General features: G+C 41.5%; 1 protein-coding gene across 6 annotated transcripts in view; it reads right to left on the minus strand.

Moving 5' to 3' along the window:
- PIGN (phosphatidylinositol glycan anchor biosynthesis class N) overlaps positions 1–16,885 on the minus strand; it is a 105,609-nt gene that overhangs the window by 88,411 nt on the left and 313 nt on the right. The window contains exons 1-3 of one of the 6 annotated variants that reach the window (XM_068670894.1): positions 14,108–14,394; positions 4,319–4,578; positions 545–666 (exon numbers count right to left, since the gene is read on the minus strand). In XM_068670894.1, coding sequence (XP_068526995.1) covers positions 545–666; positions 4,319–4,545 — 349 coding nt within the window. In that variant the 5' untranslated portion in view covers positions 4,546–4,578; positions 14,108–14,394. Of the gene's footprint in view, positions 1–544; positions 667–4,318; positions 4,579–4,708; positions 4,893–7,237; positions 7,462–9,224; positions 9,346–13,014; positions 13,133–14,107; positions 14,395–16,885 lie in introns of those variants that run through there. The other 5 variants (XM_068670891.1, XM_068670896.1, XM_068670893.1 and 2 more) reach the window with 5 other exon arrangements.

The following is a 16,885-nucleotide window of genomic DNA, read 5'->3' on the forward strand; positions in this document are numbered from 1 at the left end:
TCTTAACAGCAACTCATGCTAATCCTGCATTTGTAGCAGATGTCAGAAGGAAGAACCTTGTGACTAGAAGCCTGGGCAAGATCAGGTAATTCCTCTTAGGTAATTCACCGACAGCAGCTATCTCCAGCTAAACCATAGCTGAAGTTTCCACTCCATTTTGCTACTGATCCTTCAACTCCACCTGACAATGCTTCAGCTAAAACACTGCAGTTTACTTTTGTTTGCAACAATTATTTAACCACCTTCTATTACATCCCAAATTATAATTTAAAACAATCTGTTACATGAAAAGGTAAATCCAGAAAGTTCTTCTGCTTTTAGACTTAGGCTGCTAAATCTTACTAAATTACAAAATATTAACTTGTATAATGAATTTTCATAGCTAACAATATTAACAGAGGGAAAACTATCCAAAATGAGATTTTTCCATATAACCTTGTCACACAAACCACTATGCAAGTGTTTACCGGTAACATAGAACCTAGTATATCACTAGAGTTCTTTATCTTGGAGGATAATGTTTGAAACTTTGGGACTGGCATACCTTTAGCAACTGCACTGACGTCTTCATAAAACCCAGCTATCAGTGCAACATGCCCTGGTCTGGATTCTGTTGGGACTCGGGTATGAGAGATGCCCCAGCTGCCATTATTCTCCAGAATAGCCCTGAAAAAAAGATACAAGTCAGTTTATGCTTGTGACTTCTTGCAAGCAGAATGTTTTGCAGATAAAAAGAGTGACAGGTAGGATACTACACAGGAAATACAAAAAGCCCAGATTAAAAATAGATTTTTTGCTTTAGCCTGCTGTGCAGCAACTCAAACCAAACATTAACTGAAAGTAATTCTATATTATAATACCCCACAGATAACATTGCTATTGTTGACCACCAACACTCAAACAGACTAGTTTAACTGATGTTTTACAACACTTACACGTAACATATAGTGGTTTTGTTTTTTTTCTGCTGTCTTCTAATATGGCTTAACCCCCATAATCCCTGCCCAACAAATTGTTGCTGTCTGGCATTGCTTTTCTTTGTTCTTTCCATTTAGCTTGAAACTTCAATCTTCCTTTGCTCATTAAATATGCTCAAGTATAATTAGTTCTTGGGACCATGCCTGTCTTCTTTATCTATGCTTAATCTTGGAAGCCAGCAACGAGAGGATATAAACCAAATGTGAATGCAATGTGCAGATCATTCGAACACAGAAAATCCAGGCAAACCTATTATCTTTTTCAGTTACGCTGAAGCAAATGAGAGTAGATTCTCACCAAATATAAAGAAATACAGAAGCTGTCCAGGGATTATACGTGTACACATAAAATCGTTGTAAGATAAAAAGCAAAGAAAATAGAGGGCAAAGCTCAAGCGTAAGAAACAGGCTCAAACTGTTCTTGTCTGCTAAAGATATGAACAGCTGGAACCTGTCAGAGAGCAAGCAAGCGAATGTTATCATCGAATGTTTTCTTGTCTCCATCTTCTGGAAGCAGAGAAACATTCACTGCCCACTGTCAGGGTGGTGGCTGGAAGGAGAAGAGATTAAAACACACCATGATATACTTTATACTAATTCTTAGGAAAACAGGAGCAGATTCTCTGAACAACAAATCCAAAGCAACTTTATGAACGAAACCTACTAGAAGTTACTTTTGTTGTTCAAGGTATAAGTTACAAAACTGGCTGAGTTTGAATGTGATCGAACGTAGATCCCAAGTTCATGTTTTATAACTTGATTTTTAACAGATAGACCAATCTGGTTTTATAAAGTTGTTAATTACAAGTTCTGTACGCTAAACACATTTCACATGAATGACATAAGAATCAAACCAAAACATAGAATATTTAAGGCTTGGCTGTGCTCACAGAATCCATTGCTTATATTCATCTTGGATCTCAAATTCTCAGGCCTACTTGGAAGTTCACGGGACTACTCTGAATAGCCCTAACACTGCAGAGAAAAATGAAAAAGGCAATATAATATTCTGATATTATTTCTAGCTATTACCTCAGCCAGGTTTTAAGACAACTCATATTGAAAACAAGTATTATTCTTAAAAAAAGGATTTAAGTATCAGCTAAAGAGGTTTCTAATTTATTCTTACTGGAGTATTCTTACTGGAGACTGATCAAGATATATTGCACTAGCATTAGTGGAAGACTTACGACAGATAAAAAATTTTGGCTCTCCTCTCACTTCACTGTAACAACAGGTGGGAAATTGTTTTAATTAGACTTTGATTTCTACCCCTTGGATTACTTCCCAACTCCATTTTGCCTAAGTTAGAAAGTAATCCTTTACATTTGCTTCTGATGGGTTGCATTAAAGTATCCGAAGTCAACAATAACATAAGGCAAGCAGAATATAGTCAGAATACCACTTACCTTTTCAAAAATCACTTAGCCATTTTGAATTATTTCCAAAGCCTTTTACTCAGAAGAACTGTTTTAAAAATTCATTTCCCTGACAGGACAAACATTAGCTACCCATAATAGTGATGAATATGATATAGCAATACATACAAAACGTGACTGACAAGGAATATAACATCTTCCTTGCAGTCCTCATCTGCACTACCACAGCACTTCAGACCACACCACCTGCTGTCCCTTGTAGCTACCAGAACGCTGCTGAACAACAGATTTTTCAAGAATATTTATAAAAGAAAAGCCTGATGTATACTTGGTATACATCAGCCAGCAATCTGTTCCAACCATAATGGATATTTATTAACTTTACATACCTACTAAAACACCTTGCTTTCATTTATAGCACATTGCTACATGAATAATTCTTGCTCATTTAAAGATAATCTTTCCTCCTTAGTGAAACAGTAGTTCCCAAAGTGCTCCACCTGCACGAGACAAGCCTTCTGCCTATTATGCTGCACACTAAAGCAGATAAGGGACTGCACACTTGACACTTAAGAATGAACATGCAAAACAGTGGACTTGATATGCCCTGGACTGCTTTGCCTTCCACCTTTCAGAAGACACAGCATGCTGCACGCTTTCATCTCACATACACATGCTCACACATGCATTTATTATTTATAGGCAGAATGAAAGAACTAGAGACAGACAGATGGCACCTCAAATCTCACTGGCGTTTTACTCTGGTGACCTACCAGTATCTTTTCTTCTAAGGCAGCTCTTTCCTTCACTTACCCAGGTCCTTTCAGCATAGGTTTTACTTGCACAAATTTTGAAATAGGACAAATTAAAAGTACAAATTTCCCAATACTGGACAAGCTAATGTATGGTTTGCCTTATTACTAGAAAGGTGTAATAATGCTGAATTGCTGAAACTGAAGAACTTAAGATACTTAATGGCTGGAAAAGAGGGTGTTTTGGCCCCAACGCACCACTGCTCCTAGAGATGGGGCACTATGGCATTCACAACCTTATGATGCTACAAAAGACCAACAACTTTAGTCCTAAAAGGACGAATCCTGCTCTGGAAGAAGCATGAAGTCCACCGCTAAAAGAAGGTATGGAAAACACACTGGTGTGGCACAAAGCACACCTTACAAGAACCCTAACTCAGCCAGAGAAACAGTTACAAGTAATCCCACACAGGATGACAAGTACTAAAGCACAGCCTTCCCAGATTTCTATAGCAGACTGGAAATGCCATAGCAGCTTCAGATGATTGATTACATGGATTTGCTCTGATATGCCTGCCAGACACCAGCTATTACACAAACGCAGTCTTATTTAGCACTGTCTCATTTTTTTTAAATTTCGGCAATTATTCGTCTTATGATCAAGTAACTATCTCGATATAAGGAAACAAGGAAGGCTGGGGAATATTAACTTTAATCACTCAAAGACAAGGCTTCTAGCGTTCCTTTCTGGCTGCATTAATTTTCCACAATCTTAAACCCAATCACGCCATTATGCAATGAGAGATGCTAGAGATAGCACAAGAGAGGCAGCGGGGTCACGCAGACGGGAAAGGAGGAACAAACAGGAAGAGGCGGCTTGCTGTTAGATCCGCTCAGCCCATCTTTTTTAATCACTCCTTACGAAGCCTCATCAGCAGCTCAGAATTGGAAGACAGGTGCGTTAATGAACTACCCCGGCTAAACTGAACATCCAGGAAGCAGTTTAAATAAATGACTTAGGTTTCAAAATTGATGCCATGCAGAGCGCAACTCTGCAAAAATTTGTCACTTCAAAGGCAGAGGGAAGGCAGTACCAAGCCACCACAGTTGTCTGTTTCTCTTGTTCCTATGAGAACACTTTTCATCATTGCATAGTGCTATCTCCAGAAGCTAAACCTTCTGGATCGGAAGCATTTTTGGGTGGACTTACCGCAGGTAAGGTGCATGGGAAGTGTTGTTGCCATCCAATTCGTACAGCGAATCTGCCCGCAGACCGTCGGCAACAAAGAGCACGAGACGTTTCGCTGGAGGTGGCAGTGGAGTCTGCTGAGGGGTCATACCGTGAACCAGAGGAGAGCTGAAGTAGATGTCAAAAATGGAGGCCAAGAATACAAAGTGGACAAGGAGACCAGCAAGGATGAAGACTGGTATACCCATGGTAACGGGGGGCTGGCAAGGCGAAGTCCAACACTGAGAGGGAATAAGAAGAATATAGTTAGTCACATGAGACTTAGTAGGATCGGTATTTATTTCACTTGATACAGAACGGGAGTACTGTAAATAGAGTTGTTACCCAGATCCAAAATCAAACTTTATTTACAAGCAGCTTTTTCCCAGATATGCTGGTTTCGGTCAGAAGCCATCACAATGCTGATTCAGCCTGTCAGATAGCTATGTCACACCAACTCCACCTTGGCGTTTTCTGGCATACCAGCTGGCTTCAAAAGACCATTAAATCAAGCCAGCATCTCCGACATCCAGCAGCTTTCTGTTACCTACAGCAGTGACAGGACAACACGACGTCTCTCTCCATGAGCATGCTACCCTCTGCTGGCCGACTGCACGACAGCTTTGGGGTCTGTTCAGGCAGATAAGAGACCGAAGTCAGCCAAGGAAAGCCATCCTACAGCAAGCATCCATCCAAAGGTGCTTTCTGTGAATTTACCATCAATTCCAGGCTCGTTATACTCCATTTAGAAACTTATTTTAAACGAACAAAGCCGCTCTGTGTGAGTGCAGAACGCTATCGCTCCTCTAAGAAAGGCGACAAAAACGCAACAGGTGAAGAATTACGGTTCAGCAGGATAATAATCTCTCCTTTCAGGATGCTTTTTCTGCCTTCAGACTTTGAAGTCAGGTTCAGGATACAAAGATGCTTAAAAATAGATAGACTGGAAATCTACGCATCCACCACATGCACGGAGGGTTTCACGTGATGCCTACTGAAGGCAACGCCAACACGTACAGAGTTAGGTAAAATGGGAAACAGCCTGAACAAGGCTATTAGCTCTGTGCAAACTGCTAACTTCATTATTTAAATAAGCTAATTATCAGCCTTACCCAAACAGCACCTCCACACCTCCATTCACTGATTTAGAGACAGCCCGGAAGGTGCCGACATTCAGTTGTCTTTATCAGTACGTGCCTCCCTCCAAAAGAAGCTCTTCATTCAGGATCTAGTCAGTGCTCCTGAATGAGAACGCCTACATTTCTTATCTTGCTACTTACAGAACGCCAGTAGTTAGAAACATGAACGTGGACAGGCACAGACAGCCACTACATGGTAAGATGATTATTTTTATCGAGGAAGGAAAGAAAGGCTTCATTACAACATAATCAACCCTGATAGAAACCCTGAAAGATTTTCTTAAAATAAAAATTTTAAAGGGCCAGGAAAACCACAGGAAAAGAAAAAAGAAAAAGATTTGAAAGTTTGTTTTATATCTAAATCACACTACTTGTCAAAGTAAAATGCAGGCCTATACGCAGCTTAACTATAAGATACAATTCCACTCATTTTCCCTACTGAAATCCAGCTGCAACAGCCTTCATCCTAATCAAAACGATTAATACAGTAAGAACTTCCAACTTCAGAGACTGAGAGAAAAAAGTATCACGATTGAGATAAATATGGCATTTCAAAGAGACATGCAGTAGCCCTACTCAATGCAGAGTGAGGTTTTCTCTCTCAAGCAGGAGCTTGTAGGCACAGAACTGTGCAAGTGAGATTCCAGCAGAGACCTGGGACATTTGTAAGCATCAGCTTATTACTTAGTGTTTCCATTTTTAAGTACTTTAAGTTCCTGCATGCGTTGAACATTAACGTTGTTCATTAAGTTGAACACAGGACCTCATTTTACTGTCTTATTTTCCACCGGGCTTCCTCTTCTGATGTAGCTGTGCTGTTTGATAAGAGAACCTGAACTATTCATGCCTAGGAGCCGATGCAACTAGATACCCCCTTAATGAGAGCACATTACTTCAATCAGATACTTGCTGCTGGCTGCTCCCAATACTACAAATCTATAGCTGAACACTTTCTAAGTTCTTCCAATTACAGTATTAGACATCTAAACTGTTTACAGCACGAAGTATTTCCCTTTGCTTTAAATCTCCCCAGGCCTGAGACATAGCTTGCAGCAAAAAGAGTGTAATCAACACAATTCAAGTTTAATGCCATGTCATCAGAGTACAGTGATCTACAAAATTAAGTCCAAAAGAAGACTTCATTTGCAACCACAGTTCAGTTACGCTATAGCAGGCTACTCCACCGGGCACGAGATACCCAATTGCTCATCACCACTAGGTGATTTCACTGCAGGCAGCTCCCAACCCACCTGCTTTTTGAACCATTAAGCCCTTGTGAGGTCTTGCAAACAAGCACACATCTGTGGCTAGAGAAGGGCCAAAGAGCATTGATAAGAGTCAGCAAGAAGCAATGTAGACAAGCAGCAATGACCTTCTGCACTTCTTCATGCTGATCACGTTACAGCTGAACTTGGTCATTGCTGCTCTGAAGCGTCTAAAGTTGTTTAGACTGTTTATGAAATATGTTTTCTTCAAACACAATCAGGGAACAACATGAATTAGGATTTCCAGTAACTGATTTTCAACTCAGGTTTCCTTGAGATTTCCCAACAATCAAAGTACCCTTTCTATCCCACAGGACAAACAAACACCCAAGATCGGGTGTTTTTTGGGAGCCAGCTTTCCACAGGTCCATTCCCATCTCATTCTCAGCATACATGACCACGCTTGGAGCACATCCCCATTTCTTCTCAACCCTCAATATACAACATCTTTGACTACAAAGTGAGGAGAAGAAAAAACAAGCAGGCATGAAGATGACCTCTTCTATAGAGCTTTGGTTACTGGCGGTTGAATGCTTCTGCTTTTCTTATCTTCAAGCGTTTCTCTACATGTCTGCTCCACTCCTGTGTATCTTTCTGGTTGAAATCACGTAATTACAGCTTCAGAGCTCTTCAAACAAATGAGACATCTCCGCAGCTCTCCCTTCAGCAGCACACCAGCTCTTGCAATAATTCATCAAAAAGCATAGTTCCAGGTACCCGCTTAAAGATACTTTTAACCAGTTACGGCTGCAAAACTACTCTGACCCAACCTCTTCTCTACCACCTAACCAAGGCAGGATCTGAAAAAGCAGAGCAATGAGACTACCTGAAGAGAAGGGCTGTGCACATTTGTCCTCTCAGCGACGATGCTTGGGGTAAACTTTGGTTCCTGACTGAAAAGAGAGGTAAATACTCCTTTTCATCCCATGATGCTGAAACATCAGTTTGCCTAGAAGGTACAGCAGCATCAATTAAAACGGGCAAGTTGATTTCCAGAAGGGGCAAATTAATTTTCAGAATGCTTTTCCCAGTCCCCTTCCTGAAGGCTGTCAGAGGAGTCCCATAGGCACACTGCCTATAAAAGAAACTGCAACCATCAAATACAAGGACCAGGATCTGAACCACCCTACGTGCAGAGGAAACAGCAACCGAGGTAAAATATAACATTCAGGGTTACGTTGACTCATGAAATAACCTATCAGAGGCTTCAATATGCATGGCATTAAGCATTTACAGATTGATGAAGTGAAGTATACCCTGACAAAGAAGTGCCTTTGCTAGAGCCCCCTAAACTTAGGTACCACAGTCTAAGACAGACACGGGTGGAAGATCATTGAATGATGGACTGAAATGGCCACTTCCCACATAAAAACCAGTTTCCATTTTGAGTAAGATCTTGTCTGTCTGCACAATCCACAGCTGTGCAGAAACAGGTCTTGGCTGACACCAATTTGTTTCTTGGCTTAATCACTACCAGCTGGGACTTACTATTAAAGGTTGATTTACCACGGATCACTGAATCGTGAAAGGCAGACCATCAGGGAAGAAAGCAAAGGTTCAAAGACAAGGGGACTTCCAGAATTTGTAAGCCACCTCCATGGCACAATAAGGCCTGATGCTAAGCAGTGTAATTACAAATATAAGCATCTGTAGCACAAACAGGAAAACAGATGAATGCGTCTCACTTCAGATATAAATGGGTTCCCTGGGGTGATCTCCTCCACTGCATTCTTGTGCAGGGACCATCGGTGTGGAAAAGTAAAGCTACAAATATATTGTGAAAATGTTTTCTCTTGCAAGATCTGGACGTGACCTTCAGTAATCAGAACAAGCCTCAGTGTCAGTCTCCTGGGACATCTATTTGTGTGGTGTTTGTTTTTTTCCTGCCTATAATGGGCTCTAGTATTATACTTCTCTCTCCCCTTTTCCAAGAGGACTGGAATCAAAACTTGACCTCGTTCTCAAAGACACGATGGAAAGTCTTGGACTGCAAGTCCACCACCTCCACGCAACCAGTGCAGTAACAACTGGGATGGGGTGACAGCACCAGGAAATGTGAAAATGCAGAGGTCTTCGGAGCACTGAGCTGAGTCATCCGCAACGCAGGGATCTCTTCCACGCCCCTTTTCTTCTCCCTCTGTGCTTCTGCATCACCTTTTGACAGGGCTGTTCAAAAGCCAGTCTCAACCTGCAGGTTCAATGTGGGAACCAGAGGTGGAACAGGATCTCAGAGGTGCCCTGACACACCTGTGTCAGCATGAAGAGGAGCTGCAGATGAAAGCCTCGGTATCAAACGCCTTGGTGCCCAGCAGCTCTCCAGCATGCTTGTCTGGCCGGGAAAAGCAGAGAGCAGCTATCCCAATATAATCCAGGCACTCAGACATCCCTCTAGCCAGTGATGTCTGCCCTCAGGCCCTCCAGGCACAGAGCAGCACAGGAGCACGTGTCTGCTCTAGCAGGAGACATGCTTATTAATCTACGTACTGTTCGTCTGCATTCTCAGAAACACAGAAGTGGAATCCAATTTTTATGGGGCACCACACAAAAGAAGAGAGAGACCCTTCCTCTTCTCCCTTCTCCTGTTGTAGAAGTCATCACAAGCAAGTTTCTCTGTAGAGTTGGGTGCTTGGTGGTTCAAGGCAACCCCACAAGATGTGAAAAGGACAAAAAAAAAAAAACTAAGAGAAAAGAAAAGTAGATTGACTACTAACTTATAAGAAAAAACAAAAGCCAAAGCCTGTCAAGAGAATAAAAGGAGCAATGTATTAGACACATAGCCCTTTTCACTTTGGAGGACAAGGAACTGAATTTAAGTTTATTCCTAGTGCAAAAATCTCTGCCCTCGTGTGCTTGGCCACCCAAAAAGTGGATAAACAAACTCTCCCTTGAAGATGTATCTTGCATCTTGCTGTCAATGAAACTTAAGGATGTGTCAGCATTTTTGCGTCCTCTGATATCTTCCCAGGCACCCCCCTAGCAAGTGACTCAGCGCACTACAATCCAGAGATTTAAGCTTTGCCCAAATCCTGATTGCATTACTCTGTTTAATTCCATTTAGCTACTGCCTATCATGTACTAAGAGAAAAGATTACAGCTTCGAGCTTTACAGACAAAATAGAGGGAGAGTCCGAAGCACGTTACAACCAATTTATCACTTGCTGTTTCTTACTGTCCATCCAAAGACGCTACTTACAATAATACAGCTCAGGCAGCCAATTCATCTCCTCTACAGCCTCAGCCCAAGTAGTGCACAGGGCATCAGGCTCTGATTTACCCTTTTTCTGTATTTTCCCTCCTTCTATCACTACCTCCTAAAACTAAATACGGAGCCAATACATCATGAAGGTAAGAAGCAGGCAGCCTGTTTCACATCAGCTCGTCCCTCTTCTCCAGCTGATCCATTCCCTGCTAACAGGACTTTTTTTTTTACTTGCACCTCAGCCCAGCACTACCCCTGCAGCCAGGTCTGGCCGCTGCACAACACACGTCCAGAGCCCCCAGGAAAGGATCAGCTCCCTTAAAGCCGAGCAGGAAAGCTGATGCAATTAGGGAAATGCTCGTTTCCCTGAAGCAATCCACATCTGAGTTGTTTTTCCCTGAAGTTATAATCTCTCAGCATTACAGATAAGGCAAAGAAAGCCATACTTGCGCTGCAATATAACATAGTCCTTTCTGAGAAATGTAACTTTTCCCTTCCCTTTTTTTTTTTTTTTTTTCTCCTAAATATGCAATAAAACAAGCACAAAACACTACATGGAGTATGCCTCCCTGGCAGGAATATTTTTTAAGGATAATAAAGTGTCAGGAGAGGGAGCTGAAGTCACATTAATCAATTCCGGTAGAGGGACCATGCTTCACTAAATACTGCCAAGTCTGTTGGTTAAGATGAAGAAAATCCATTGGAAAGGCTTTTTCAATAAGCACCGACGGCCTTGGTAAGTATCTTTTATGGAAAGAAGAAATAGACGGGAATGCCTGCTCTGTTTCTGGCTGACGAACACATTTTTCAGCTAAACGGCGCTGTGTATTATGTAATTCAAGCTGTCAAATTGGTGACTGTACAATTTGTCCATACATAAAACATGATCCTTGTGCTTAGGGCAGGGGAGAGACGTGGGAGTTCTGCTGCGTGACAGGATTTTTCGTGGTGTGGCAATTATACTCCATCCACGATAGCACCAGCAGCCCTTACCCTACTCTTTTACTAATCCGGATTTTTTTTTTAAGAGTTAAACTTGTCAAATAACAAAATCAAGCGATTCCTGCTGTCAAGGCACACACCTACTGACTGCACAAATTTATACAGCAGACTTAGCAGCCAGCCTCGGAGTAAGCCTACTGGCATCTTTACGCAACACTTAAACTTTGGAAACCCAAAAACCTCATCGTGACTTCACACATACGATGAATGTAGGTGAGATAACGACCACGTCCCTCTTCCTCCTTTCCCAAATTTCATTTTCTTTCCCTACTGAGGCATAATATGCTCTGCCAGACAATGAAACTGTAACGAGAGTATTTTTACTTGCTCTTGCACTGAAGTGGTTTTCGTAATTCAAACCATCTGTTTATAATTATTTTATGCTCAACATCTTCACTGAGCATCTTATGGATTATAATAACAAACGACATCTGCTTTAAATTGTAAATGTGGTTCAGTAAAGCACATCCAAACCTGAGGCAGGGAGCCCAAGGAATATTGAATTTTCTTTTTAACATCTCTTGATAATCAAGATCGCTTTGCCTGCCTAGAAAAGTCTCTTTTGCGAAACCACTCCAAGGAGAAACCTGACTGTGGCCTACGAGGCAGAATGACTTGAACTGCCCCGCAACGCAGTCACTCCAGTGCCAGCCTAACAAATTCAGTCTGAATTACCCTGTGAGCACGGGAACAGCATCCACAAGTCTCCCAGGTACAAAGACATACTCAGGAACAGCACCGACAAGATGACAGTATTGAGAAGGAACAAGGGTGGTTTCCTCATGCTTTGAGGCGTGAAAGAGAACAAGAACATCATCCTCTGCCAACGCCAGTCAGCCAGGTACAGAGAAAGGGAGGGGGAGAAATGCAGCATTGCTTTTGCTCGCCATGCAGGATGTTATAAAAGTACTCAGAAAAAGCAAAACTCAAACCCAACTGCTGTCTTTTTTTTGCTGTGAATCAGCTATTTCATCGGCAACAGCACTTTGGGAGCCTGTCTGTTTTCAGGCAGTAGTCACGATTCCGTTCGGGTATTTCTTGACTTATTATTTGGGTATTTCTTCATACCGCCATACTCTATAAGCAAGATTTTTTCGAGCACCACTGTTCTACAGCTTAACATCGTATTTCATGGTCACGCCATTTGTATACCAATCATTTCATAAACATAGACTGTTTAGTTGTTTCTCCTGCCAAAAGTGCCTTGCATTATACTGTGTAACCTCTATTTTTTTTAAACATTTAGCCAAAGAAAACAGTGCTTAAAGTATGCTCTACAGAAGCTACTACAAGATTGAAAAGAGCTGAAACAGAAGAGTTTGGTCTTAAGTCACATTTTCTCATCAGTATCAATGGCTACCAAAACCCAACAAACATCTCTCATGGTAAGAAGCCATTTGTCAACTACTTCCTGCACACAGGCTGTCGAATGTCAATTTTTCCTTCAGGCTGAAGGACAAAAGGACTGCAAGACAACCTTTTGAGCACAGAGTAACACTTTCCATAATAAAGGAACATGTTAAGTCAAATAATCATTTCACAGGTTCCCACTCTTTCAAAAAAAAAGTGTTTTAGAAAGGACTCAGGACCTTGTGAGATAAAAGTACTACTTCAACCAAGTCTGCTAGCCAGTAGAATGCATTTGATCGTAAGGTATAATTAATGGGCTAGCATAATTGCTATTGTACAACTCTTAACCTACAGAACCTGTACCCACAGCACGCCCCATAGAGCGATCCCTGCCTACCGCCCCACTCCCTCACCCCAAACTTGCCTGTTTGGCAGCTCCCAAAGGGAATTTCCCTTCCTGTTGTCTTTCTGTTGTCTTTCTCAGGGCTATACAAACATTAAATAGGATCTTGGCTCCACTCCAACCATACATGGGCACCGTTGCGGACCATGACCCTAGCAGGATCCATAGTAGAAGCAGGCTTTCAGTATGTACAGGTTCATCATAAAGAAACTAGCACAAGGGGGGGAAAGTGCCCCAATTTCTTCTATCACCAAATGAAATGATTCAAGAAGCTGAAATAACTAGTTGCAAAGCCCAGAAAAACAAGAGCAGACACTTACTGTTATTGCAGACATCAAATACAGCCTCATGTTAGAAACACAAAGATGAGTTCTACCTACATTAGGTGCCTGTTCTCAGGGAAGAAACAACCAGCTAGTTTTAAGGTGACAGAAAAGGTCTATTATTCACATCTGTGTAGCACTTATTTACCTGTACCCAACCATCTGTAGGAACGGTCTTGTAATTAAAAACATCTGTTTGCCAAAATAATTAAAACCAGCAAGGGAAATATTTCATCGGGTGTTGCTACACAAATACCTAACTGCTACTGCCATGTCAGAAGAACAAGAGGTCCTCACAGCCACAAATACCACAAGAAAAACCAAGCTAGGACAGCTACAGAGTTGTCCTGTCCCCTGCTCCCACCCACGTATTCCCATGCCAAGCCCTCCCTTGGACTGGCACAGCTGCCTGGAAAACTGCATAGTGAGACAGACTGAAAATAACCTAAAGAAAAAAAAAAAAAAAAAGGAAGGAAACTGAAATAACTTTGCTCCAGTGCAGTTCCCCATTCTATTTCATAAAATAGACCTCCGTTGGCACCAGATGGACAGGCCCGCATCACCTCCCAGCTGTGCTAACTTAGCACATTCGAAGCAAGTCCTCGGATTCTTACTTTGTTTTCCAACTTATATTAAATTTATTAACACCATTGCCTTCATTGCATGACCTTCTCCACAAGCCAGCTTAAATATCTTCAATCACATTTTCCTCCAATTCTCGACCGAACAACAGCAGGCAGAATAAGGAAAACAGAGTTAAGCGTAGAAACCTCTTTGCACGTTGGTGGAGCGTGCTTCTGCAGTGACGGAATAAATAAGACCTTCTCAATTTCAAGCCTTGTTTTTCACCTCCAGAAAGCTTCAATAACAGACTCGTTAATAAATTCAGGCAGCATAGCCTCTCACGTGAGTTTAGTTCTTTAAAACCTCTGAATGACTTTACAAAGACCATTTTCATACTTGATTTCTACTGCTTCCTTTCCCACCTATACTGCCCTTCAATATGGTACAGAATGCCATCTTTAACAGCCATCTGTAACCTCCACAACTTTCTTTCTGTACAGCATACATTGGCAGACAACATACCCACATTCCACAGCTTTCCAAACTTGAGTGAATGAAGACCAACAACTCAATTCTCCAGTTTGTGGATGTATAAAAGGTCATATCTCTTATCCCCAAGTTGTGACTTCACTCAATAGCATTTCTCTCTCTTTGTTCTCACAAAAACATGAAATACGTCATGAAATTTGAACTTGGTTTCCCAAATTTCTAAAATTCTTCTTGGGCTGTAAATGCTTTATTCACCATGCTTCAGACAGCAGGCTCCCAAGCATCCATTGTTCACAGAAATGCTTCAAAACAACAAATCTAGAGAAAAGAAAAAGTGATTGAACTTTTCTCCACCCAAAGAAAGAAATTATTTCTAACCTCATTGAATCAGTAGGGTTGGAAGAGACCTCCAAGATCATCTGGTGCAACCATTACCCTACTACCAGTATCACCACTAAACCATGTCCCCAGGCACCATGTCCAACCTTTCCTTGCACACCCCCAGAGACGGTGACTCCACCACCTCCCTGGGCAACCCGTCCCAATGCCTGACCACTAAACAACCCCAGGTCCCTCAGCCGCTCCTCGTAGGACTTGTTCTCCAGGCCCTTCACCAGCTTTGTTGCCCTTCTCTGGACACGCTCCAGGGCCTCCATGTCCTTCTTGTAGTGAGGGACCCAAAGCTGAACACAGCAGTCGAGGTGCGGCCTCACCAGGCCGAGTACCGGGCTCAATCACCTCGTTGGTCCTGGTGGCCACACTATTCCTGATACAAGCCAGGATGCCGCTGGCCTTCTTGGCCACCTGGGCACACTGCCAGCTCATGTTCAGCTGAGCATCAATCAGCACCCCCAGATCCTTTTCCTCTGCACAGCTTTCCAGCCACTCTGCCCCAAGACTGTAGTGTTTCACGGGGTTGTTGTGATCAAAGTACAGGACCCAGCACTTAATCATGTTGAACCTCACCCCACTGGCCTCTGCCCATTTTCCCAGCTTGTCCAGGTCCCTCTGCAGGGCCTCCCTACCCTCCAGCAGATCGACACTTTCCCACAACTTGGTGTCATCTGCAAACTTACATGTTCTCCTCTTACTTTGTGGCACATTATCACATTTTTATTAAGGCTGAAAATATTTCCAAGAGTCCCTTCTGTCCTATTTTTACTTCAGATACATTATAAAGTCAGTTTCTGTGGGTAAAGCTATACCTATATTTAACATACAAAAATATATATATATTTATAAAATAGCCTATATTAGATCAGGATTCAACAACCCTACGAAAATCAACACAAGAAGAGCAAAGATTGATGTGTTTCTACTCATTTTCTGCCTCAAGAAGTGCACATTTTAAAGTTCATGAAAAAATATGCATTCGTTGAAAAATTGCATTTTGTTTCATACAAAATCAAGTAATAATAATAAAAACACAAGAAAAACCCCTGAAGGTTGTTTTTTTTTGTTTTGTTTTGTTTGTTTTTCCTCCATACAATCCCTCCATATTTTGGATACCCAGCTTGACAGACCTATATTTGGAAACCTCATCTTCTGAGGCATGTTAAGGTAAGCTATTCTTCAGACAAACAACTTGTACCCTTTAAAGGCAGAAGAAGATTTTAATTCCAGTAAGAAACAATGCACACCTTTTGGAGGCAGAAAAATAAATGAATTTGTAGATGTCTCCATCAAGCAAACCTATTTAATGCCTTGTTTCCAGAGCTTCAGCATTTTTTCTGCCTCACACATCCTCCATGGTGATGAATGTTTCTTGTGAGGCTTTCTTCTCAAGTCCCTTAAATTAGGCTCTTAGAATACCTATTTGTATATCGCAATAAACTATTTTTAAGCATATTGTTATCGTACAAGGCAGTTTAAACACACTTTTCTTCCACTCTGGAATATGTACTTCAGCTGTGTTAACCCTACCCTAGGTGCCAGTAGGTTATTTTGGAGCAACTGAAGGACATCAGTGTATATATTGCAATTAATTTCATAAGCCCAAACAAACCTCGTAGGAAGTACTGAAACAGAAGAATATTTTTTGCATCATTTTAGGGGAGAAGAGAAAAATTTAATCCTTGTTGTAAAACTACAGAGAAGCCAGCAGCAATGCGTACCTTAAAAGCAAGGGAGACTTGTTTAAACCATCTTTAAACTTCAAATCACTTGTAAACATCACAGATCACCACTAGAGGCTGCTACAGGACATCAGTAAGGGGAAAAAAAAAAAAAAAGGAGAAAAAAGAACACGAGCAGATGAACTTGTAGTAAGTTCACACTGAGCATCCTTTAACTCTCTAGAAAGGAAAGTGACAAGATTTCCGTAACGAAATCCACCACACTGATTCCACCAAAGTGAGAGAAGAAGAGAGGGAAAGCTTTTCTTACTTTTAGTGTATTTTAGTATATTATTTTTAGTTTATTTAGTGTATTTTAGTGTGTTTTGCTGCTTCATTTTTTGCTTCAACCCATTCACACTCCCCTACCGCTCACACTCCCCTACTTTTTTCCTATAGACAGTATGAAATCAATATATTATGGGAGAAAAAAAGTTTATTAAAGGACAGGTTGATTGCATTTTAAGGAGAATGTATGTAAACTAAATGCAGGAGTACCATTATTTTATAGCATAGCATTATAACACGGATTAACCAGTTTGCAGTTACGGTACTGAGTACTGCTGCACCTAGTAAAGCCCAGTAAAACAAGATTAGATGTAGCCTTGATAGAGTTTCGATTAATTTGCAGGACGGTCACTTCCACACACCCAGAAACGTGTCTTTTTGCCTCCCTGAGATTTGCCCACGCTTTTATTCGA

Source organism: Anas acuta, chromosome 2 (assembly GCF_963932015.1).
Source record: "Anas acuta chromosome 2, bAnaAcu1.1, whole genome shotgun sequence".
NCBI lineage: Eukaryota > Metazoa > Chordata > Aves > Anseriformes > Anatidae > Anas > Anas acuta.